The 24,459-nt window shown below is 42.5% G+C and overlaps 2 protein-coding genes across 25 annotated transcripts in view; one reads left to right on the forward strand and one right to left on the reverse strand.

Moving 5' to 3' along the window:
• Positions 1 to 24,459, forward strand: part of MCPH1 (microcephalin 1) — a 156,223-nt gene that overhangs the window by 29,747 nt on the left and 102,017 nt on the right. For all 5 annotated transcript variants that reach the window (XR_014786585.1, XM_084826774.1, XM_084826777.1 and 2 more), the window contains 2 exons: positions 294 to 456; positions 6,526 to 6,603. Coding sequence is in view for 4 of the 5 variants with exons in the window: in XM_084826774.1 (XP_084682900.1) it covers positions 294 to 456; positions 6,526 to 6,603 (241 nt within the window). In the remaining variant the exon portion in view is untranslated. The remainder of the gene's footprint in view (positions 1 to 293; positions 457 to 6,525; positions 6,604 to 24,459) is intronic.
• The window catches only part of ANGPT2 (angiopoietin 2), a 139,824-nt gene continuing 122,113 nt past the window's right edge, over positions 6,749 to 24,459 (reverse strand). For 10 of the 20 annotated variants that reach the window (XM_084826798.1, XM_084826799.1, XM_084826795.1 and 7 more), the window contains 3 exons: positions 24,127 to 24,293; positions 14,561 to 14,691; positions 6,749 to 7,851 (listed from right to left, as the gene is read on the reverse strand). In XM_084826798.1, the coding sequence (XP_084682924.1) occupies positions 7,691 to 7,851; positions 14,561 to 14,691; positions 24,127 to 24,293 (459 nt within the window). In that variant the 3' untranslated portion in view covers positions 6,749 to 7,690. The remainder of the gene's footprint in view (positions 7,852 to 14,560; positions 14,692 to 24,126; positions 24,294 to 24,459) is intronic. The other 10 variants (XM_084826788.1, XM_084826787.1, XM_084826785.1 and 7 more) reach the window with 2 other exon arrangements.

A 24,459-nucleotide genomic window follows, 5' to 3' on the forward strand; every position in this document is an offset into this window, starting at 1 on the left:
GAAACAAGATTGACAGTGCAATCCTATGAATGTTTATTCAGAAGTTAGTCCACTGAGTTCAGTGGGACTTCCTCCCTATAAATAGTGTTTAGGATTGCAGTCTGAGACAGGACCAGCTTACCTATGTTAATCTAATTCAAATCCCTTACTTTTTGCGGGGTTTTTATAGCCCCATGCAATTAATCATGGACCTTTATTTAATATGAATTTTGTAATTAAATATCCATCATTTCATGAATATTTTATATAGATATATTAAACTAATATGGTATTTTCTCTGTCTCTCCTTAAAGGAAGCAGAATGCAGTTGTTCAGGTGGTGAGGAAATTGGGAGGTTTTCTGTTTTCAGATGAAGTATGCAAAAGCACAAGCCATGTGGTTGCAGGGACCCCCCGTCGTACATTAAATGTATTGATGGGAATTGCTCGAGGCTGCTGGATTGTCTGTTACGAATGGGTAAGTAATACAGGTGACCATACACCCTTTCTTCTTTCATTAAAAATATGATCACTCATCTGATATTTTCTACTTAAGTTGGAAATGAACAAATGATCCACTTTATGTAAAGTATTTAAGGGTTGTTTATTATCAGGATAGCTTACGTTTGTCCAGTACTAATTAATATGCAAAGCTAAATGAACATTAAATTTCAGTAACATTATTGCCACATATCTCTTTGTACTTGGACAGGGTGTATGCTGACAGAATGTATATTAATCATCATCAGTTTCATCAGTATCCCACTTTTACTTTATTTATTTATTTTATTTATTTATTTCATTTCTATACCGCCCAATAGCCGAAGCTCTCTGGGCGGTTCACAAAAACTAAAACCAAACAACACACAATAAAACAATTTAAAATATATAGAACATTAAAACCACAATATAACAATACAACCACAATAAAACCTAGCAGCAGTACAGGAGTTTAAAATACAGATTTAAAAAAAAATTTAGAAAGCTAAATTTAGAAAGCTTGGTAAACCATGCTCAAAACAGCGTACAGTATAATTTTTTTTACACAGTATAATGTTTGTAAACAATTAAGATACAAATTATAACAAGATTTAGATAATCATGCACATAAAAATATCACAATTAATATATACTAGGATTAAACAATCCAAAAATGATACAAGGATCAAACAAAGGAGAAATAAACATATCCAAACAGCAAAAATAACCACAGGGGCAGCAGTCTTTGAGCTTCTTTCCAGGTCTGGGAGTTCCCCACCCTGCCAGGCAGGTGGAATGAGGCGGGGACCAGGTCTTGCAGAACTCACAGTTGGATAGTCCCGAGGCCCCTTCATCAGCAGGAGCAGCAGCAGCAGCTTCTGTAGCTGGAGTCAGTCAGCGAACCGCCCTCCCAGACTAGGTGGAATGCAGCAGAGAAGAAGGGACCTGGTCTTACAGGACTCACAGCTAGATGGTCTCTAGGTACTTCATGTAAGCAGATGAATGGACTGTAAGAGTTTTGAAAATTTATGAAATGGTTAGAGATCTACACAGAAAAAGGTCACGTTCAAATGATGAAAACTATTTTTTCTAAACAGAGAACATATATGTGTAGGAAGACCTTGTTCATGCTGTCACTTGGAATGTGTGCAAACTTCAACATTCCCCAATGTGGTGCCCTGCAGATGTGTTGGACTCCAACTTCCAGCATCCCCAGCCTATGCTGGTTGGGTATGCTGGGAGTTGTAGTCCAACACATCTGGAGGGCACTAGGTTAGGAAAGGCTGGTATATTTCTTGGTGTACACCCAGCTTACACATTGATTGATTGATTAGATTTATTAGCCATCCATCCAGCCAGCTACTCAGCCACTCTTTTCTTAAGTGGCAATGAATTCCTTATAAGAAATTGACATATCTGAAGTGTTGCTAGGTTTGAAATGAGTTAATGTGACAGAAATGCAAGATAAGACTGTGCAGCAACTGCAAACTATACAAAGAAAAAATATGGAAAGATCCATGATGGACATAATGAGAGAATAAGAAAAACATTGAACGAAAAGACAGTGGGTAAATTGAGAGCTTTTCTACACGAGGCATTTATTGTGCGCTCATGATTCCTTACCCATGGTTGTTTAAGGGTTTTTTTAGATGATGTCATGATCCTCCAGTTTCGCTTCTGTTTTTTCAGCACACTTTCCCGGGTTTATTTTAGAATGGGGGAAATGGGGTATTATTTCTGAAAGCGCTGTTTGTACTTGTGTATTTTTGCTACTCCACTATAGCACAGCTCTACCTAGAAGTTATGTAGTGGAAAAGCAGGAAAGGAAAAGTTCTATATGTAGAGCTCAGCAATGCTGCGATGAAACCAAAAGTAGATACAGTTATTAACAGCCTCGTGTAGAAAAGGCTCTGAATGAACATGGGCAAGTCACTTAGAATAGATCAGCACTAAGAAAGCACATTCCTGCCATGTTTGTTTTAAAGAGATTTTTTAAAATCTACAGTTATGTTTGCACGAAATAATCAGCAGTTGGGTGATTATTTTTTTACATAAAAGGAATTGCTTGTGCATGAGTAAAGCTAATTTTAATATGGGAGTCTACTAAAATGATTTTGGAGAGCAAAGGGAAACTAAGGTATGGATATTTGGTTGTTTTCTGTTATTACTAAATAGCCAGAAAACAGACCTAAATTGATAACTGAGTTCACACATATGGTTATTAATGTTGCCGTTAGATAATTACAGCAGGATCCAGAGAGCCTCTTGTGTGAGCAGGAGATACTTCTACTTGTGTAAGGGGCGTGTGGGTCTTCTGGTGTTCATTCCCCACAACAGCAGCATCCCCCAACCCTATGCCATAATGTCCCCCAACCGTCAGGAGAGGCCTTGCTGGAGGCACAAGGGGAAGGAGGAAGTGGGAAAGCCCCATTGCACAAATGGAACTCTGTTTGCTGCTTTCTGGTTCCCAGCCAGTGCTGGGATGTATTCATTTAGATTTTCAACTCACTGTATAGGAGCTGTATATATATTTCCATATAAAATGCCACCACTCCAAGCAGTGCTGGAGCGCGCCAGGTTTTGAGGGCTCTTTGGCAAGACACCCTCAAGGGGCGCCCTCCCTCAGCGAGTCCGCCTCCTCCCTACCCTTGCCACCAGCTGCTACTGCTCCTCCTCCTTTCCTCATCATTGCCGCCACTTGCTTGCTTGACAGGCAGAGAGCCAGTGAGCAAGCAGTAGTGTCTGCTGCACCTCCTTTTCATCGTGACTGCTGTTTGGGCCAGAGTGAGAGGCAGGTGAACAAGGAGGCTGCAGTGGTGAAGAGGAGGAGCAACTTCAGGCAGTAGTCCCCTGCTGGGGAGTGAGAACTTGGCAGATGGCTGACCATGCCTACCCTTGACGCTGGCCCCGACTCCAAGCATAAAAATAAACTTCAGAAATAATATGTAAGCCCTTCCCTATTATTAGTATTATTAAAAGTGTGATAAAAGAAGACAGTAACAACACAGGCATTCAAATGAATGATAAATTAGTATTCAAACTGTACATATTGATTTTTTAAGAGAAATAAAAACAGAAGTCTCTGAAATCTTACTATCCCAAGACTGGAAAGGAATCAAGTACAACTGAAGAAACAGGAAAGCCTTTAATGCCAGAGGATTTGTGTAACAGATGTTATTTCTGTAACCATATTCAAAGAAATGACCTCTGGCCAGATGCTCTTGATTCAGGACAGCTAATACAACTGATATAGGTATCGCATTGCCTATAATTGTATATTATGTAGTGTTTGAAACTGCAGCTTTTCTGCAACAATATTTTTTGGGATTTTAACCATATTGTAGTTTCATGTTGTTTAAACTACTTCAATGCTGCATTAGTGATTTCATTAAATAGGTTGGTAGCTGATCACCTGTAAATTGAGTATTTTTCTCCTCTGTTAGCCCTCCATTAGCAGTATTCAGTTTGGCCAGAATGCCATTTGTCATAAGTTCTGTGGTCAAGATGTAGGGTGGCTAACTGTTGAGATTTTAAAAATCTGGTATCCTGGGCAGGGTGGGGTGGAAGAACCCTCAGGGTCCAAGGGTGGAATACAGAGTGTGCCAGGGTGTGTGTCTGTGCGTGCGGGGACTAGGGGCAGATGCCAGGGATTGGGAGGTGGAGCCCAGCACAGAAACTAGGATTCACCCACAGTAATCACATAAAATATAAAATAAAATACAGTAGAGAGGAGTGGGGAAAGTATTACCTCTTTCTTTTATGGCAACTGGCTCCAAAGGGTAGAAGGAGCAGGGGAGAGGGGGGACACCTAGGCAGACTGGGGGTTTCTTATTCTCTCTTTTCAGCCCACTTAAGGTTGCTAGAAATACCTTCTTTTCTTATATATTAGAGTTAAGGAATGTTTGTGCTTCCGTGAGCTGCATTAGCATAGCATTCACTATGTCAAGATTTTATATAGACATTATTGCTTCTGGGCAACTAACGCTTTTCAGAATTAGGGGGAAGGATTCTTATGAGTCTAGAGTGTTTTGCCTCATTTGCCGGAAGATAATGCTGTTAACAATTTTATTGGTGAAAACTTTGAAAGAGCACACACAGACTTTTTATTTTAAATAGGGAGTAGTAGAGGAAATTACACATTTAAGCAGGTTACTGTAGAGGATGTCATATTGTTCCTGTGGAAAAAGTCATTGAACAGTTTTAAACTGCACTTGTTTTGATCTTTTGTTAAAAGCCCTTTGTAATGGTCCTTCCGGGAATGGGCATGTTAAATCATTGTTATGAACGTCCCAGCTGCTGACCACTGATCTAAGGATAAATGGCTTTGATTTTTGCTGCTTCTCTTTTTGCTTCACGCACATCCAATTTTGCATAGCACTGAGAAATCGGAATACTACAACTGCAGTTTGTTACTGTAATTACAGACCAGTTACAACTCAGATAGGAGAGCCAGTTTATGCAAGGAAGCCTAAATTAGTTGTGCACATACTTGCATGTGTAGCATGCATAGAAGACCACTATATTAGCTAAGAAGAGAGCTTTGAATGATAGATACTGCTAAAACAAATAGAAATGAAAAATGTTGACCATGTTGTGACAATTATGCTTTGCATTAAAATATTTTTTCTGGTGGGATTGGCAGATCCTGGGCAGTATCCAAGCCCAGTATCCGCTAGCGCAATGGGAAGCTTAGAGGTTCTAAAATCAACCCTGGAAACAAGTGGAAGCATTTCTTTCCCAATCACGATAGGTCAGCAGAGCTTCCTTCTTTAAGCTCTGGTGACCTGCCCCATTCAGGAAACAAGCATTTCTGCTTGTTTGATTTTAGAACTGCTAGCTCCCCATTGTGCTATTAGTGGGTCCCGCTTGCACAGCAGATTGACTTGGAGTGCAGCAACAGTATTGGATACTGCCCCTTGGGATTAATTCATTTTAGGCCAACCCATGGCAAATATTGGCTTGTGTCCAAAAAGCCCTAGCTCAAGAGAATTGCACTTCAGCTCACACAAAGGAAATTTTCTGATTTTCATCACGTCTAATCTCTAATTAATAGCCCATTGTGCCACATCACATGCTATCCTAAGGCAAAGCTTTTTCACAGGTTCAAGGGGCTACACTGGGAAAACAGTATTTCACTCATGGTTCATGCTGAATGGATACAAGCCAGTTTTTTTTACTGTTATTGCGCGCTCTCTCTCATAGGGCTAATGGACCAGTTGCTATGTATCAGTGTCCACCAATTTCAGCAAGCCTGGGAACAAACCATTTTCAAATTTTCAGTGCGTCTAATCAAAGCTGCCAAATAAGCTTGGTCTGTGCACTCAACATGGTCATTCTCTTGCATGGCCATTTGGACTTGGAATGAATGGCCTGGATCCAAAGAATCAGGCAATTACTTCTCATTCTGAAAATGCTTTTGGAGTTGTGTTTCTTGAACAGCCATTCCCCTTGCAGTGTAGCAGACTTGCTTCTGTAATTGAGGGCACCTTGTGGGGAGCGGGGAGGGTGTTATGATACAGCATTGGTGACTGCTGTTTGAAACAACAACAACAAAACCCCAAATCCCACATGCCATTTGTCATGCCTGAAATAGCACTTTGCAGTCCTGACCATGGTCTACAACATGGATGAGCAGAAAGAAAATCTCCAGAGGTTTTGGACTCCCAGCATTCCTGGCCATTCGCCATGCTGGCAGGGGCTTGTGGGAGCTGAAGTCCAAAACATCTGGAGATCTACCTTCTGCCCACCCCTGGTCTATAAACTTGAGAACCCTCGTTCAGCCTTTCATTAGACTCCAGTTTTCAACTTTTCAGTTTGTATTGTTGTATGGTAATATTTCGCTTCTGAGAAATGTTTTAAGTAGACTAAAATATACTGTGTGCAATTATTTGTTTGCAGTGGCAAGTCTAAATTATAGCTTGCTGGAATCTGTGGTGGGGGAAAGTAGAGCCCAAATATGGAGCTGCCTGCTCAGCTTCTAATTTATTTTAGTGATGTATTTGAAGAGACTGCTCTACTGCTATTGAGTACAACTATTAATTATAGTTTTATCTCCTTCAATGTGTAGGTGTTATGGTCTCTAGAATATGGCCACTGGATTTCTGAAGAACCGTATGAACTCTCAGTGGATTTCCCTGCAGCTCCTGTAAGTAAAATGAGCATTGCTTTTTAACTTATTCAGAAAGAACTCAAACTTATCTTGGAGTATGGAGTGATGATACTGATTTGTTTGCAGTATATCAAATCAAATGTTAATAGGTAATTCTTCTTTTTTTTGTCCTCAGTGAATGCCTATTGGTAAAGGATAATGCAAACTTAAAAACTTCTACTCAGTAGCTAAAACTCACCTAGAGAAAACAGAAGCAGTTTATTTTTCAAATCTGTCCAAAATAGTGAGAATTTTTAATTATCATGTATTATTTTAACATAAAGGAACTAGGAAAGAAAAATAGTGCAATTTTCTTACAAATTATATTGGGTCACATAATAAAACTCTATAAGCTGCAGGAATATTTTGAGTTTAAAATACTGATACAAATATCTGATATTTTAAGAAATAGAAATAGTAGTCTACTATTATACACTCAGTACTGGACTTTTAAAGAAGATGTGTGAAGCACAGAACTATTTTTTACAAAACCTTATTAAATATACTAGCATGTGCTACCAAACATCCCTGAATGTGTGATTACTAATGGTAAGAATCCGAGTACAGGAGTTAATTACAAAATAACACATTATGTACATAATTACAACCATGGCATGAGACAGGAATAGGATATAGTTTACAAAGGAGTGTCCTTGCTTTATGGTAGACATTAGAGTTCAGTGATAAGGATAAAGTAGTGTTTCTGAAGCTTAAGTAATTTTAGATGATCTTGATATACTTCACAGTTCCAGTTATGTGCACACATCATAAATGTTCAAGGCAACAGTCCTTAAAGTCCTTCTAACTTTCTCTTTTGTCAAATCATTATTGCATCTAATATCTCTTCTCTGAAATTTAGCTGTGATGACATTTGGTGGCTGTCGAAATCATGACTTGAAACAAGTTGATTCCTGCAGGATACATATTTATTTATTAAACTTATATCCCGCCTTTCCTCCAACAAAGGTGCACATGCATGTTGTCCAGGCAGGAAAACCAGTCCAGTTGTATCTATGGTTTTAAATGTCAATAAAATATTTTAAAAGTTATTTCAATAGGCCGTTCATGCAAAGTGCGGAAGTTTTTAGAAATCTGCTGGTCTGATCATCATAACTGTAGCCTTGAGAGAATAGCCTGAACCTTTCCAATAGTACCACTTAATCCCTTTAAATTTATTTGTGTTCTGTCGCAGTGGATAGTAGAGGCCATTCAGATTGGAAGGACCGCATGCATCAAACCACCAGCCTGTTTAAAAAAGAAAAGAGAGAAAGAATGTCTGAAAAAAGAATTGATTCATTGGGGGGGGGGGGTCAAGTTGCAAATTCTAAACCTATAATATTTTAATCTTAAAAGATTCACGTATACACAACATATTCTATATGTATTAAAATTGCATCCTAACATCAGTCCTCAAACTAAGCTGCTGCTTCAGATGTTAGTTCACATAAGCTTCTGGAAAGCAGCAGTTCATAGAAGAAGCATCTCTTAGTGCAGGAGTTTGACATTACAGTAGCCACCTTAGTGCTCCCTCACTTTGCTGCCTGTGCTGCACAAATCCGTGGGGATTGGCACAAATGCATGGGGATTGGCAGGGTTTGTGGGCAGTGGGCAGCTGAATTCAACACACTGGACACTTGCAAATACCCCACCGGAAGGTCCCTAAAACATACTATGTCTGTAGTTATTCTGCATCCAGAGTAAGGCGGTGGTGATCCCCATCTATGGCCCAAATCCAGAGAAAGCGGTAAATCCCACTGAAATCATTGGGACAAGCTAGTTGTGACTGATTTATTTATTGTATTAAGGTATATAGTCTACAAGACAAAAAAATAAAATAAAATAGTTCTTCCAAATTTTAAAAGCCTGGGGAAAAACTGGAAAGAACTCAAAGCAGGCACCAGGTGAGGTTCTCTGGGGAAAGCGTTCCAAATCTGGGACAACATCACTGAAAAGGTCCCTTCTCTAGCAGCCACCCACTGTACCTCAGTCAGCAGGGGTAGCAGAAGAAGGGGCTTTGGTAATGATTGTGGAGCATAGGCAGGTACACACATAGGCAGGCGGCTCTAAGCCATGAAGGATTTTTAAGTCCCATTCATTTCATTTCAGTTTGACTAACATACTGCTGACTTTCACAGGATTGTGGCTTGCGGCTTCTTATTACTTTCCTGAGAACATGTGGCAGTTTTTCAGGAGATTAGTTCTTTATCAAATGATATATTTAGAAGACAATTTTTTTCTGCTTTAAATCACTTCAACATAATCGTATTACAGCATTCTAATACAATGTTTAGTGAACGTGACTGCATAATAGAAAGTGGGTGATGGTATGCAATGTATCCCACAGATTAGTCTGGAGTATCTTCAAGTTAGATACATATAGTGGCATTTTGTCTGGCCAAGGATGCTGAGGTTCTCAGCATCATGGGTGGAGTTACGCATTGTCTTTCTAGGTTGTTGCGTGAACGGGTACCTGCAGAACTCTGGCCAAGACATTGGAAGCCTCCTCACTGTCTTCCAGAGTTCTTTTGGCCCATTTCTACCACAGACAACACAGAAAGTCATTGGCACTTGTCTCCTTTTCCCCAGGACAGTATGTACCTAGGGAGCCATAGAGAATGTGAATGCAGAAATCCATTCCCTTGTATCTACTTAACTGGGCATCCTGGAATTGTACAAGCAATAGCAAGAAAGCTGTTAAGGCTCTACACGGTGATAGGGAGTGACAGTAATTCCATCTGCCATTCCCAGGACAGTGGGCTTTATAGGTCTTGGATATATCTAAAAATGGTGGATTAAAAATCAGCTGTTGTAGTGGAGTAAGTTACTTATTATTATTTTTATTAATTTTTTAAAAACATTTGTATCCTGCCCTATATCATTAGGATCTCAGGGCAGCGTACAGATAAAATCTATTTAAACAGTGTAAAACAATAAATTTAAATAGCTAAAACATATTAAATCATTAAGCTAGCTAATACCAATTTAAAATCTAAAACAATAAAATAGTTAAAACAGTGTGCAAACTCAGGGAATCCAAAAAGCCATGTTCTAACTTGGCGCCAAAATGAAACCAGTGTCTGCACTAGTCGGGCCTCCAAGTGGAAGGCATTCCACAACTGGGGTGCCACAGCAGAAAAAGACCTCTCCCACGTCCCACCATAGTGTTAAGTCCATTGTGTCAGCATAGTTCTTTCCAATTGTTATACTACCCATAATAGCACTTACTGCAATGTTTACAAACCTAAGTTCCTATGGTAAGAACATAAGAAGAACTGTGCTGGAGAAGACCAAAAGCCTATCTAGTCCAACATCCTGTTTTCCACAGTGGCCAACCACGTAGGGATAGACGAAAGTCACTTACCTGATCCCGAAGCTTGCTTCGCAGTGGGGGGGAGGCGCTCCGTTTCTCCCCCCGAAATTCTGGCTGGAGGGGGAGGCGCCCCATCCCTCCCCGCCGAAATTCTGGCTGGGGGGGAGGCGCCCCATCCCCCCCCGCCGAAATTCTGGCCGGGGGGGAGCACCCCATCTCCCCGGCCGTGAATCTCGTCTCCTGCCAGGACGCAAATGGCGGCGGCCATAGCCGCTGCCGTTTGCGTCCCTGCAGTCAGCCGTGATAAATCCTTACGTAGCCTATCATGGCTGACTTTGAAAAAAAGAAAAAGCGCATATGCAAATGGCGGCGCCCATGGGCGCCGCCATTTGTGTTCCTTATTTGGGCACGTGTAGTCTACGTAAATATTTACTTAGACTACCCGTGCCCAAATAAGGAACGCAAATGGCAGCACCCATGGGCGCCGCCATTTGTGTACACGCTTTTTTTTTTCAAAGTCAGCCGTGATAGGCTACGTAAGGATTTACGTAGCCTATCACGGTGTTTTTTTAACATCTAGCCGTGATAGGCTACGTAAATCTTTACATAGCCTATCACGTTTGTTTTGGGGTTTTTTTACACTTGGAAATGGTGGCGGCGGCAGCCAGTCGGAAGACTGGCCGCCGCCGAACCGCCGCCGGAACCCGCCACTGCGAGGGACATTCGTCAAAGTTAAGTCCCATCCCGGGGGGTGGCGGGGGGGTGACGGACCATTTCTCCACCAATTTTGGGGGGCCGAATGCGTTGGCATTCGGCCTCCTGGAGATTCGTGGAGAAATTCTCTGACATCCCTACCAACCAGATGCCTAAGGAAGACCTACAAGCAGGACATGAGGACAATAGCCATCTCCTGCTGTTGTTTCCCCAGCAATTGGTATTCAGAGGCATGCTGTCTCTGATCCTGGAGGTAACATATAGCCATCATGACTAGTATCAAATCAAATCAAATCATGACTGGTATTCATAGTATTTGATTGTACATACCTACCTTCTTTACTTGAAATTCTGAAGAGTAGATGTGGGCAGAATGCACACTACAACTTCCTTAGTTTTACCAGGTTACATGATCAATCTCACTTTTTCCTAAATTTATATCAGTTTAATTTTTCCCTTGAGGTTCATTTAGTTCAGGGATGGGGAACGTGTAGCCCTCCAAATGTTGTTGGACTGCAGCTCCTATCAACTCTTACCATTAGCTATTCTGGCTAGGGCTAATGGGAGTTGCAGTCCATCAACATCTGGAGGGCCAACAACCCACAATGTTGGGAACTTCCCCATCCTTGATCTGGTTGTTAGTGTTGATGATACGGAAATACTGCAGTACTGTATGTAGTTTGTTACCTTAAAATTGATGGCTGAACTCTATATGAAGCAAAGGCCAAAAGAAGCAGGATTGAGGTGGTAAACTTAATGGATTGGATCCTGGTGGGGGAAGGTGACTGGTGAGTTTGCCTATTCACTGCAGCCACTTACACCTCTAAAAATCTGCTTTGGAGGTTTAGGCGACCTCCAGGGCAGACATTTACAGGGCATAAGTGGCTGCAGGGGGAGGAGGGCATTGGTGAAAGTTGTCACCTCCCTTCCGCCAGTGGGTTCTCTCTGCTGGATCAAATACCTTCCATGGTCAAAAGAAGCCCTTCCATATGTGGAACATGAAGTCTGGATCCAACCCATAATGCTTCAATTTTTCCAATGGTTATGAGTTAGGGCATTTTTTAACTAAATAAAACAATATATCTACAGTTTTATTATAATGATAGCAGTTATATGGGGGCTTTAGTTTATGAGTCTGGTGTTCAGTTCTTTAATGTTTAATAGTACTGTTATAAATCAGTTGTAAAGTTCAAGCTTTGTTGTTAAAAAAATCAATACAATACTTAATATTCAAGTGGGACTGTCAAATAGCTTTGTATAAATGAACAACAGGTAGGATTCAGAAACATTGAATCATACAGTCAGGGCCAGAAATATTGGAGCAAGGATAACTGTTTTGGCAGTTGGCCTCTGTACACCACCACATTGAAGCTGAAAGGAAATATCCAGATGGGAGCGAAGTCAGGACTTTCAGCTGTAATTCAAGGGGTTTGACAAAAGTGGGGCACTAACCATTCAGGAAGGACAACCAGTGGCATACGCACACACCCCATCATTGGTGGCTCATAAGTAATGGAACAAACATAATTTCAAACTTAAGGATCGCCTTTAATACCTGGATGAAAATCCTTTGCAGTCAATGACTGCCTGAAGTCTGGAACCCATGGACATGACCACATGCTGAGTTCCCTACCTCGAGATGCTTTGCCAGGCCTTTACTGCAGCTGCCTTCAGCTGCTGCTTGTTTGTGGGTCTTTCTGCCTTCAGTCTGGTCTTCAGTAAGTGAAAAGCATGCTGTATTGGGTGGAGATCAGGTGACTGACTTGGCCATTGAAGAACATCCCACTTCTTTGCCTTGAGAAGCTCTTGGGTAGCTTTTGCTGTATGTTTTGGGTCATTATCCATCTGCAATATGAAACGGCGTCCTATCAGTTTGGCAGCATTTGGCTGAATCCGAGCAGAAAGTATAGCCCTATACACTTCAGAATTCATCCTGCTGCTTTTATCAGCAGTCAGGTCATCAATAAATACCAGTGACCCGGTTCCATTGGCAGCCATACATGCCCATGCCATAACACTGCCTCCACCATGTTTGACAGATGATGTGGTATGCTTGGAATCATGAGCTGTTCCTTTCCTTCTCCATACTTTTCTCTTCCCATCATTCTGGTACAAGTTAATCTTGGTTTCATCAGTTCAAAGAATCTTATTCCAGAACTGGGCAGGCTTTTTTAGGTGTTTGCTGGCAAAGGCTAATCTGGCCTTTCTGTTCTTGAGCGTTACCAGTGGTTTGCACCTTGTTGTGAGGCCTCTGTATTTACATTCATAAAGCCGTTTCTTGACTGTAGATGTTGACAATGACATGCCTACCTCCTCAAGAGCGTTCTTGACCTGGCTAGATGTTGTGAAAGGGTTCCTCTTCACCATGAGCAGAATTCTGCGGTCATTCACTTTAGTTGTCTTCCGTGGTTTGCCAGGCCTTTTGCTGTTGCTGAGCTTGCCAGTTAATGCCTTCTTTTTCAGGATGTTCCAAACTGTTGTGTTGGCCACTCCCAATGTTTTTGCTATCTCTCTGATGGGTTTCTGTTGTTTCCTCAGCCTAATGATGGCCTCCTTCACTCGCATGGACACCTCTTTGGACCTCATGTTGGGAATTCCAGTGAACAGCTACCAAATGCACATGTAACACTCAGAACCACCTCCAGGCCTTTTATCTGCTTGATTGGTCATGGAGTACCCAGGAAACATGCCACACCTGGCCATGCAGCTTTTTGTCAGCCATTCGTGCCATTACTTATGAGCCACCAACGATGGGTGTGTGTGTATGCCACTGGCTGTCCTTCCTGAATGGTTAGTGCCCCACTTTTGTCAGACCCCTTGAATTACAGCTGAAAGTCCTGACTTCACTCCCATCTGGGTGTGTTTCCTTCAATGTGGTGGTGTACAGAGGCCAACTGCCAAAACAGTTATCCTTGTTCCAGTATTTCTGGCCCTGACTGTACTTATTTACTTACTTTTGGGTTCTGTTTAACACTTACAGGCCAGTCATATAAATACCTGCATAGAACTGCTACAGCTGCACCAGTACAAGCTACTCAGACAGCTGGTTCAGACATGATGAGAACAGGCCTAGCTTCCCCCTGAGCTTGCACATTCCCCCCACCCGGTGTGGCTATGAGGAGGCATTTGGGAGTTTTTGATTGAGCTCTGCTTGCTGTATTGTCTGAACTCGGAAAACTGGTTAATGTTAGCTATCGTTAGTGAAACGAGTCAATTTTAAAACATACTTTATGAAGCTGGCTTGTTCTCACTGACCATAGTTAAGATGAATCACCTGCTGAACTGTGGTTAATCTAAAATAGAACTGGAAACTTCCAATCTCCTCCTTGTGGCTGTGCCCATATTTTTGTGCAATCCCAGGAGAGGTAGGCTCATTCTCGCAGAGTTACAGCCAAACACAGCCTGTTTCTTAATCTTACGTGGCATCCTGAGGTCTATTTGAGCTATGAATCCTGCTTTTTACTCCTGTCTCTCCAGTTAATGTTCTCATGCTGTGATTATAAGATTGTACAGGAGCAAAAATGGGGGAGAGAGTTCATGACTGATTTGTGTTTGCTGCTCCCCTACCCTTCGCCTGTCACATACTTACTCGCTCTGCCCATATATCTGACTTACACAAGGTATTCAAGGGTGCACTCTTGAGTAACTGTAGATCAGTGAAACCCCACAACTGATAATTGTTCTAATAGGGCACAGCCCCGGCACTTGATTCTTTCCATGTTTTGCCTCATCAGTTTTTCACTTCGTATTCAAAAGTGAGCAGCAAAATCTGAGAAGTGGAAGTAACTTAACCGGCATATCCATTTGTGACTTTCAACCCATCATGATTTCAGCTAGCATCGACTGCTGTTTATTTTATGGACTGATGAAGTGCCAATAGAAATAGAAAGAGTGTGAAAATGGGAAGAGAGTCGAAAATGCGACTCTTACCTCCTGTTAGCATTTGCGAGCATTTGCAGATGCATTTATCATTGTCTGCATCCTTTGTGCTAAAACCATTTCCTGGTTGGCTTATGCTGCTTATTTTGCCGGCTGTACCCGTGAGTCCTTTAAGGTAGATCCTGTAGAAAAAAACAAAATGGAAAACAAATTAATACATGCTGATGCTGTTGTTGTGGTTCTGCAGTAAAGAGGAAGTATTTTCCAAGAAGTATCCTGTTCAGTTCTCTGGTTAATGATCTACTATGTTTCTCTTGTGCAGAGTATGCCAGGTACTTGTCAAGAGAATATGTTATTTTGGAAGAGGAATAACCTGTTTACTCCTGAACTGTACTAGATTTTTCTTTTAAAAAATGACTGTTGAGTAATTGCCTATGTTAGCCTTCTGCAACCTGGTGGCCTGCAACCTGGTTGGACTGCAACTCCCATAATTCCTAGCTAGCATAACCATTGGCCATGGTGGTTGGGGATGGTGGGAGTTGTAGTCCAACTCATATGGATGGCACCAGTTTGAGGAAGGTTGCCCTATGTCCTGGTGTCATAATACCAAAACAGCTGGAAACCTGTACATCAGATATTACTGATGGGGTCTTCTATGTTTCCTTCCCTTCCCCACCTCATTCCCCACCCCATACCTCATTCTTACACTGATAGTTTTTCACTGTAAGTTTGGAATCCATGTTGAGCTGATAATTTTGCTAGGAGGAGTTGAATAAGTGTCTGACTAAAATTTGCTCTTTCCAGTTACTATAGGTCCGTTACAGTAGACTAGCTTAGGTCCTAGATATATTGTGAAAGAAGAGGGAGACAGGAAATGTGATTTGTAGTTAATCTTAGAATCACATCATAGAATCATAGGGTTGGAAGGGGCCTACAAGACCATCGAGTCCAACCCCGTGCTCAGTGCAGGAAGCCTGTTTCCCAGGCAGTCTCCCATCCAAGTACTAACCAGAGCTGACCCTGTTTAGCTGAAAAGATCAGACGAGATCGGGTGCATCCAGCCAATTTTAATTTTGGGATGCTTCAGCATTCATTATTACTTATCAATTTACATCACATTTAGGTAACCCAAGAACCACATACATCCCACAGCAAGTACCAAAAACCTGCCAGTTCCCCCCACATCACTGAATTTTGCTGCCTCCCCACTGCTTTTCCTTCCCTGCTAGACTTCCCAACACAGCATGGAAGGAAAGTGAACTGCTAGTGGATCACTTGGTTTCTCCACTAGCAGCTTGCTTTCCTTCCCTACCTGTAAGACATAGGCTGGAAAACCACTGTTGGCTTTGGGTTCTCTGGTTATTTTGCCCAGTTTAGAGAGGTCGCACAGCACAGCTGTATATGTCTTAAGGTCCCAGATTCAAACAAATTGCTAGTTTTTGGTTAAAGTGTCCCAGGTGGCAGGGGAAGATGCATGCTTGAGTTATTGGAAAACTGATGTTGGACAGGGTGCATCTGTGTATGAATGTGTGAGAGTATATATGAGAAGGTGGCAACGGGGAAGGCTGTGCATGTGTTTTTCACCCTGTATCTATGTACATGTGTGTGTACACATGTGCAGCCCCTGGCCCACTGCTCCTTTCCACATATGGCCCTTATGGGCAAAAGATTGCCAAGCCCTGATTTAGATGCTCTGTGAGGCAGTAGATGTTTAGTAGATGAATGGTTAGATTGCCTAACTAAGAGGCTTTTAATCTGGTAAAAAGGTGTCCTGGTTAATTGTGTAACATAAAATATGAAAAGCGTGTACTTATTTAGGTACTGTCTTAGAAGACCCCATTTTCACTCAGCAGGGAAGGAGGGTCTTCTCTTAAGATGGTGTTGCTGTGACACATACATGCATCATCTCAAACCAGAGAACGTGTACTGGTTTTTTCTTCAAAGTATTAATTTATTCATAGGCCAATTTACATAAATGTAATCAATTGATTAACTTATTAAAACTCATACAGTTATAATGAAGTAAGATTTCTTTCATTGGTTGCTAGTGCTCTAGTGTTCTCTGGCACAGAAAGTAGGCTTACTTGCAAATCCAAAACTTGGAATTAAAGGGCTATAATTTATATTCATGGAAAAAGTGGTCTGTCCCCCCCCCCCACTGCTTCTCTTAAGATGCAAATAGAAAGAGACACTTCTAGCCAACTGCTATACTGCAGTGTTGAAAGCTGTCCATTTTTGTGTCACATTCATAAACATTTAAGGCGTTATTTAAAAAGGAGCCTAAACTCTCTCAGGGACATTAGAGAGAAATTGAAGGGAACATATGTAAAGCTTGGTATTCAAGCTCGTTGTCCAGATGAAAGGAGGGAAACTTCTACATTTTCTTACTTGAGATTTGAAAAGGTCTGTGAGGATCAGCCAGAATATGGCTACAGGCATAAGTCTTCAGTGTGAGAACATTATCTCAGATTCAGTGCTGCCACATATGTCTCTTACTAGAATTAAGAATGTAAGAAGAGCCGTGCTGGATCAGGTCAGTGACTTATCTAGTCCAGCACCCTGTTTCCCACAGTGGCCAATGAGATGCCTCAATGGGAAGCCCACAACAGAACATGAATGCAGTAGAACTGTCCTGCTTGTGCTCCCCAGCTCCTGGTATACAAAGGAATACTGCCTATAATACTAGAGGTACTATATAGCTATCATGACTAGTGGCCATTGATGCAGACATACATCTGCAAGGCATTTTCTGGCAACTCCTCCATATGCATTTTGAAAACATTTAATGTCAGACAGCCCCGATCCAGCAAATGCTTCCCGTGTCAACATGGATTGTATGTGCATACACTGCTTTGCTCTAGGATCTCTGCACACATCAGATGATGGTGTCAGGGTGGAAACTGAGCCCATAGAGCCCCAGAGCAGTTCTGATTCTGAGGAGGAACAGCAATCCATGGGAGAGGAGCTCTCTCATCTCTCACAAGCACAGCAGCTGGCAGAGATTCCTCCTGCCAGCATTCCTGGGAGAGATAGTGAGTGACCCTGGCAGTGAGAGAGCGCTGGAGGGGGGCTTGCTTGGCGCAGACGCAGGGAGCGATGACAGATGGAGAGTGCGGAAAGGAGGCGTAGCGCTCGTTTGGCGTGCAAACAACGGTCGCGTCCCGTGGACCCAAGGGAAAGAGGGAGGATCTCTCCCTAGCCCATAAGTTCAGGGTCTTCCCGTGATTCTCCTTCAAACGGAGGCCAACTGCCTTACCTGGAGCTTAGGCTACTCAGCTATCTTTCCCCAGTGCTGTTCCTTGCTTTGGTGCTAGCAACTAGTATTCTGAAAGAGTCATAAAGTAATAAAGGAATAAAGTCTCGAAAAGAATTCCTCGTCGTCTGTGGCCTGAGTTGGCTATTGGTGGGGACTGCAAGAGGCAGCTAGGGCGCTCCTGACAGATGGATGCTTGGAGAGCAGCAGTCAGTGGGGGCCCAGTCTCTTCACAAACAGGTGGTTGGTGCCATCAAGGTTATCAGCACCAACCATCTCTCTTGGGGTTCATGTGCGGAGCCAAGGTCACTGTCGGTGTAAGTCAAGGTGGTACACGCAGCAGGTTTTACTCTACTCACTTCCTTTTTGTATATGGAGGCCCTATCTGCATATGGACCATATTCACTGGATCCTGCTCTTTGGGTAGGAGAGACTGTCATCGCTAGTTTATGTAGGATTTCTTCATCACTTGCTGTCAGAATTCATCTAGATCAATGTTTATTTTGGCTGTGCTTCTACTGCTTTGCATTTCAAAGTTTTCGAAATGATAAGCGGAAATTGCTTTTAAGTAATGTTGCAGTATAGCTGAACAATCAGGTTGCCTATAAAAATATATCTGCATATCTGTCAAACATGTTTTTAAACACTACATTTTATGGCTCAAAAACTTGGTTGCATTTCAAAAGCAGCGATGTTAGCAGACAACCATCTTCATCTGTAGAAATTATTTTTTAATAACGTAAATGGACAAGGGTAATGACCCATTTTGCAAAGGTTACCTTTATAAACATTCTATTGCCTTAATTTTAAAAATAAAAACCCTGGCTGTAGAGCCAAACTATTTCTAGATGAGGAAATATTTGAGTTGGAGTCAGAATGATTTTTGCTTCCTAGTCATGAAGGATCTACAGCTTTCTGTAGAATATTGCTGTGATCTTGTTGTTCAGTCGTTAAGTCATGTCCGACTCTTCGTGACCTCTTGGACCATAGCACGCCAGGCCTTCCTGTCCTCTGCTCTCTCCCAGAGTGTGCTCAAATTCATATTCATTGCATCGGTGATGCTATCTAGCCATCTCATCCTCTGCCGTTCCCTTCTCCTTTTGCCTTCGATCTTTCCCAGCATCAGGGTCTTTTCCAGTGACTTTTCTCTTCGCATTAGGTGGCCAAAATATTTGAGCTTCAGCTTCAGTATCTGTCCTTCCAATGAGCACTCAGGGTTGATTTCCTTTAGGATTTATTGATTTGACCTCCTTGCAGTCCAGGGGACTCGTAAGGGTCTTCTCCAGCACCACAGTTCGAAAGCATCAATACTTCGGCGCTCAGCTTTCCTTATAGTCCAGCTCTCACAGCTATACATTACTACTGGAAAAACCATAGCTTTGATTATACGAATCTTTGTCGGCAAGGTGATGTCTCTGCTCCTTACTATGCTGTCTAGGTTTGCCATAGCTTTCCTCCCAAGGAGCAAGCGTCTTTTAATTTCATGGCTACAGTCACCGTCTTCGGTGATCTTGGAGCCCAAGAAAATAAAACCTGTCACTGCTTCCATTTCTTCCCCTTCTATATGCCAGGAAGCGATGGGGCCAGATGCCATGATCTTCGTTTTTTTAATGTTGAGTTTCAAACCAGCTTTTGCACTCTCCACTTTCACCCTCAACAAGAGGCTCTTTAGATCCTCTTCGCTTTCTGCCATCAGGGTGGTATCGTCTGCGTATCTGAGGTTGTTGATAATTTTCCCGGCAATCTTCATTCCGACCTGCGATTCATCCAACCCAGCGTTTCTCATGATGTACTCTGTATATAGGTTAAATAAGCAGGGCGACAATATACAGCTTTGTCGTACTCCTTTCCCAATTTGGAACCAATCGGTTGTTCCATGTCCGGTTCTTACTGTTGCTTCTTAACCCTCGTACAGGTTTCTCAGGAGACAGGTAAGGTGGTCTGGTACTCCCATCTCTTCAAGAATTTGCCAGAGTTTGTTGTGATCCACACAATCAAAGGCTTTAGCATACTCAATGAAGCAGAAATAGACGTTTTTCTGGAATTCTCTTGCTTTCTCCATGATCCAGCGAATGTTGGCTATGTGATCTCTAGTTCCTCTGCCTCTTCGAAACCCAGCTTGTACTTCTGGTAGTTCTCGGTTCACATATTGCTGAAGCCTAGCTTGTAGGATTTTGAGCATAACCTTGCTGGCATGTGAAATGAGCGCAATATGGTAGTTTGAACACTCTTTGGCATTGCCCTTCTTTGGAACTGGAATATAAACTGACCTTTTCCAGTCTTGTGGCCACTGTTGAGTGTTCCAAATTTGTTGGCATATTGAGTGCAGCATTTTAACAGCATCATCTTTTAGGATTTTAAATAGCTCAGCTGGAATAATGTCATCTCCGCTAGCTTTGTTGTTACTAATGCTTCCTAAGGCCCATTTAACTTTAACTTCACTCTCTAGGATGTCCGGTTCAAGTTCAGTGACTGCACTATCATGGCTATCAGGGACATTCAGATCTTTCCTGTATAGTTCTTCTGCGTATTCTTTCCACCACTTCTTAATCTCATCTGCTTCTGTTAGGTCCCTGCCTTTTTTGTCCTTTATCATGCCCATCTTTGCACAAAACGTTCCCTTGATATCTCCGATTTTCTTGAAAAGATCTCTAGTCTTTCCCATTCTATTGTTTTCCTCGATTTCTTTGCATTGTTCCTCTAAGAAGGCCTTCTTGTCTCTCCTTGCTATTCTCTGGAACTCTGCATTCAGTTGGGTACATCTTCCCCTTTCTCCCTTGCTTTTCGCTTCCCTTTTTTCCTCAGCTACTTGTAAAGACTCATCAGACAGCCACTTTGCTTTCTTGCATTTCTTTTTCTTTGGGATGGATTTAGTTACTGCCTCCTGAACAATGTTACGGACCTCCGTCCATAGTTCCTCAGGCACTCTGTCTATCAGGTCTAATCCCTTAAAACTATTCCTCACCTCCACTGTATATTCATAAGGGATATGATTTAGGTCATACCTGAATGGTTTAGTGGTTTTCCCTACGTTCTTCAATTTAAGCCAAAATTTTGCAACAAGAAGCTCATGATCTGAGCCACAGTCAGCTCCAGGTCTTGTTTTGACTGACTGTATAGAGTTTCTCATCGTTGGCTGCAAAGGACATAATCAATCTGATTTCGATATTGACCATCTGGTGATGTCCATGTGTAGAGTCGCCTCTTGTGCTGTTGGAAAAGAGTGTTTGCTATGATCGGCGTGTTCTCTTTGCAAAACTCTATTAGCCTTTGTCCTGCTTCATTTTGTACACCAAGGCCATGCTTGCCTGTTATCCTGGTGATTTCTTGACTTCCTACTTTAGCATTCCAATCCCCTATGATGAAGAGGACATCTTTTTTTGGTGTTAGTTCTAGAAGGTGTTGTAGGTCTTCATAGAACCGATCAACCTCAGCTTCTTCGGCCGCAGTGGTTGGGGCATAGACTTGAATTACTGTGATGTTGAATGGTTTGTCTTGGATTCGTACTGAGATCATTCTATCGTTTTTGAGATTATACCCCAGTACTGCTTTTCCCACCCTTGTATTGACTATGAGTGCTACTCCATTTCTTCTAAGGGATTCTTGCCCACAGTAGTAGATATGATGGTCATCTGAATTAAATTCGCCCATGCTTGTCCATTTTAGTTCACTGATTCCCAAGATGTCGATGTTCAATCTTGCCATCTCTTCTTTGACCACCTCCAGCTTGCCTTGATTCACTGGTCTTACATTCCAGGTTCCTAAACAATATTGTTCTTTACAGCATCGGACTTTCTTTTCACCACCAGACACATCCACAGCTGAGTGTCCTTTCAGCTTTGGCCCAGCCGCTTCACTCTTTCTGGTGCTACTTGGAATACCCTCTGCTCTTCCCCAGTAGTATATTGGACACCTTCCGACCTGAGGGGCTCATCTTCCGGCATCATCTCTTTTAGCCTTGTGATACGTTCCATGGGGTTTTCTTGGCAAGAATACTGGAGAGGGTTGCCATTTCCTTCTCTAGTGGACTACATTTTGTCAGAACTCTCCGCCATGACCTGTCTGTCTTGGGTGGCCCTGCACAGCATAGCTTATGGCTTCACTGAGTTATGCAAGCCCCTTCGCCACAACAAGGCAGTGATCCATGAAGGGGTGCTGTGATCTACAAAATGCTTAACAGAGCAATTCTAAGTGGGCTGAACAGAGCAATTCTAAATTGAGGGTGGATCCTCCAGCGATTCCAAAGACCTGCCAGCTCACACCGGCCAAAGCAGGACTTGTGTGTGTGTGTGGGGGGAGTTTTTCCTTAATATTCTCTGGTGGTTCCCTGTATTATTTTTTTTCCCCTCCCCATGGGTTGCAACAAGAGTCAGGGGGATTAGATACGCTAGCCTCAGGCTGGCATAGAGTTCTCTCTAGTGGGCAAAACAGCTTTGGATGCAGTGGATCCAAAGCCACCTCCATCTGATTCCTGCTCTGCCCCAGCACACCCAGTTTTGGCCTTTACACCTGTTACCAGTGGCAGTAACACTACCACCACTGGTAATAGATTTATTCCTGTGGAGCTATCTGCTGGCATACTAGGGGCCTCCATGGTGGATGGGTTCTTCAGGCAGGGGGTGGGTGGCCCCCAACCCATCCTATTTTTGACTCCCTTCAGGCAGCCCTCTGAGGGAGTTTGGACTGCTCCGTTAGTTGGCCACTCTGTAGCTAGGTCAACTTACGTCCTTCCTAGTAAATCTTTCCTTGTTAGTTAGATAGATAGATAGATAGATAGATAGATAGGAATGAATGAATGAATGAATGAATGAATGGGGATTACCTCCTAAAATGTCTGTCTAAGTGGCTTTGATCTTTTTTGAAAGGGGGGGGGATCAATATTTATACATCCATCTCTTTATTTCTCCTGAAGTTTCAGTCAGAAGGGGAATTCAGATTTTTGTTTCCCCGCATAGTTTTAAATTTTAGATTTCTAAAGTCTTGCCTGTCGGACTCAGATTAGCTAGTGGCATTTTCTTACCTCACTTGACATTGTAAGAACCCTATGAAGCAGGTTAATAATATTCTTGCTCTACAGAGGAGTCACAGAGGCAAAGAGAACAGCTTCCTGAGGGCCTTTCAGTAGCTGTGTGGGTGGCTGACTGACTGATATCTCCTCTATTCTTTTCTGAGGACTATGCTGACTTCATATGTGAATAAACTTCAGGGTAGTTTTAGCTGGGTGGGGCTGATGGCAAGCTAATTAACATGAAATAATAATCCTCTAAATAAGGGATTGGCAACATGCGGCCCTCATTGCACCCCCCACTGCCCTAGGTGCCCCTCCAATTTTTATTTTTTTTAACTGGGTGGGTGGATAAAATGGCATCTGAGTGGCCAAATGTAGCTTGTTTAGAGTTTAAATTCATGTGTGTTGTAAATACAATTACAATTACAAATACATTGCCTCTCAGAGCCTGTAAGGAAGGAGATCATATCGTATGGTAATCTGTACTCTCATATAACACAGTGGCTGAGCCCCAGACTAGGGGCTCTTCCCGAATCCAGACAGACAAGGCTTTTATTGTGGACTTGCACAACCCCTTTCACAGAATTTTATGGAGGGTGCAGATTGTCTTCCACCTTGTAACCCTCTCGTGTTTTCCCACCACGAAATACCTTCTGTCTGGAAAGCCCCCTAGATATGAAGCGTGTATTTTTCTTCCAGCTTTCTGGAAACAAAGGCAGTCTTGGCACGCTGTGAGTTGGAATGGAGGAGGGGGGATAGGCTGCTTTACCCTTCCCCCCTGGCCATTTCCCACTCGAAAAGCTGCTTGAGGTGGGAGGACATGGCGCCGCCACTGCACAATACACCCCTCAGAGTGAGGCATTTGGGCTAGGTGGGCTCTCTGGAGAGCCACACCATGCACTCTTTCACTCTGCAAAGCTGCTGCCTGCCTCTGCCTTACTCAGAGTGAGGCATAGGGTGATGGCAGTGGCATCAGCAGCTGCTCTGGAGAGCCACCATGGCTGCTTTCCTGCTGCAATGAACGGCCACAACAGGAGCGCCTGCCTTGCCCACCCTGTGCCTCACGTTGAGAGGCATAGGGTAGCGGCATCAGGACTTCCGGCAGTGGGCCTGTGGGCTGGCCCTGCATGTATAGGACTGTGCTGCATATTCAACATACTGTACTGCTGTATTTAACAGTTCTCCAGTAGAAGAGCTCCCTCTTTATAATTATATGCAAATGGTATATTATATATATATACCATTATAATATATATACTCTTTAGAATTCTTATGCAAATGGTATTAAGAGATATAAAATATTAGCGATAAGGCTTATGGCTGAGCAACCTTTTACCTCTTTTCGTGTTAACTTACCTGTATTTTAGTTCTTCACTTGCTAGATAGAAGTGTTCATATAAGGAATATGCCTCATTTCCTTCCCAGTCTTTCAAATGTATTTTGAGAACATACTGCTTCTGGTTGGTTAGTTGAGAAACCAACTCATTTCCCAGCCAGTACTCTCCAGAAGGATTCCCAAATCCCTGTAATCCAAATTGGATATTTAAATATAATAGTTTTGTTTTTCTTTGACTTTGAAATTCACAGCTTGTGCTTTTTTTCTTTTAAAATAATAATAACAGTAATAATGTTACACTGTCATCCTGTCATCTCATCAAACGTATTTCATTGCCAAAGTTTCTGGGTCTG

Source organism: Heloderma suspectum, chromosome 1 (genome assembly GCF_057233095.1).
Source record: "Heloderma suspectum isolate Gila_16-S chromosome 1, 16-S_ref, whole genome shotgun sequence".
Lineage (NCBI taxonomy): Eukaryota > Metazoa > Chordata > Lepidosauria > Squamata > Helodermatidae > Heloderma > Heloderma suspectum.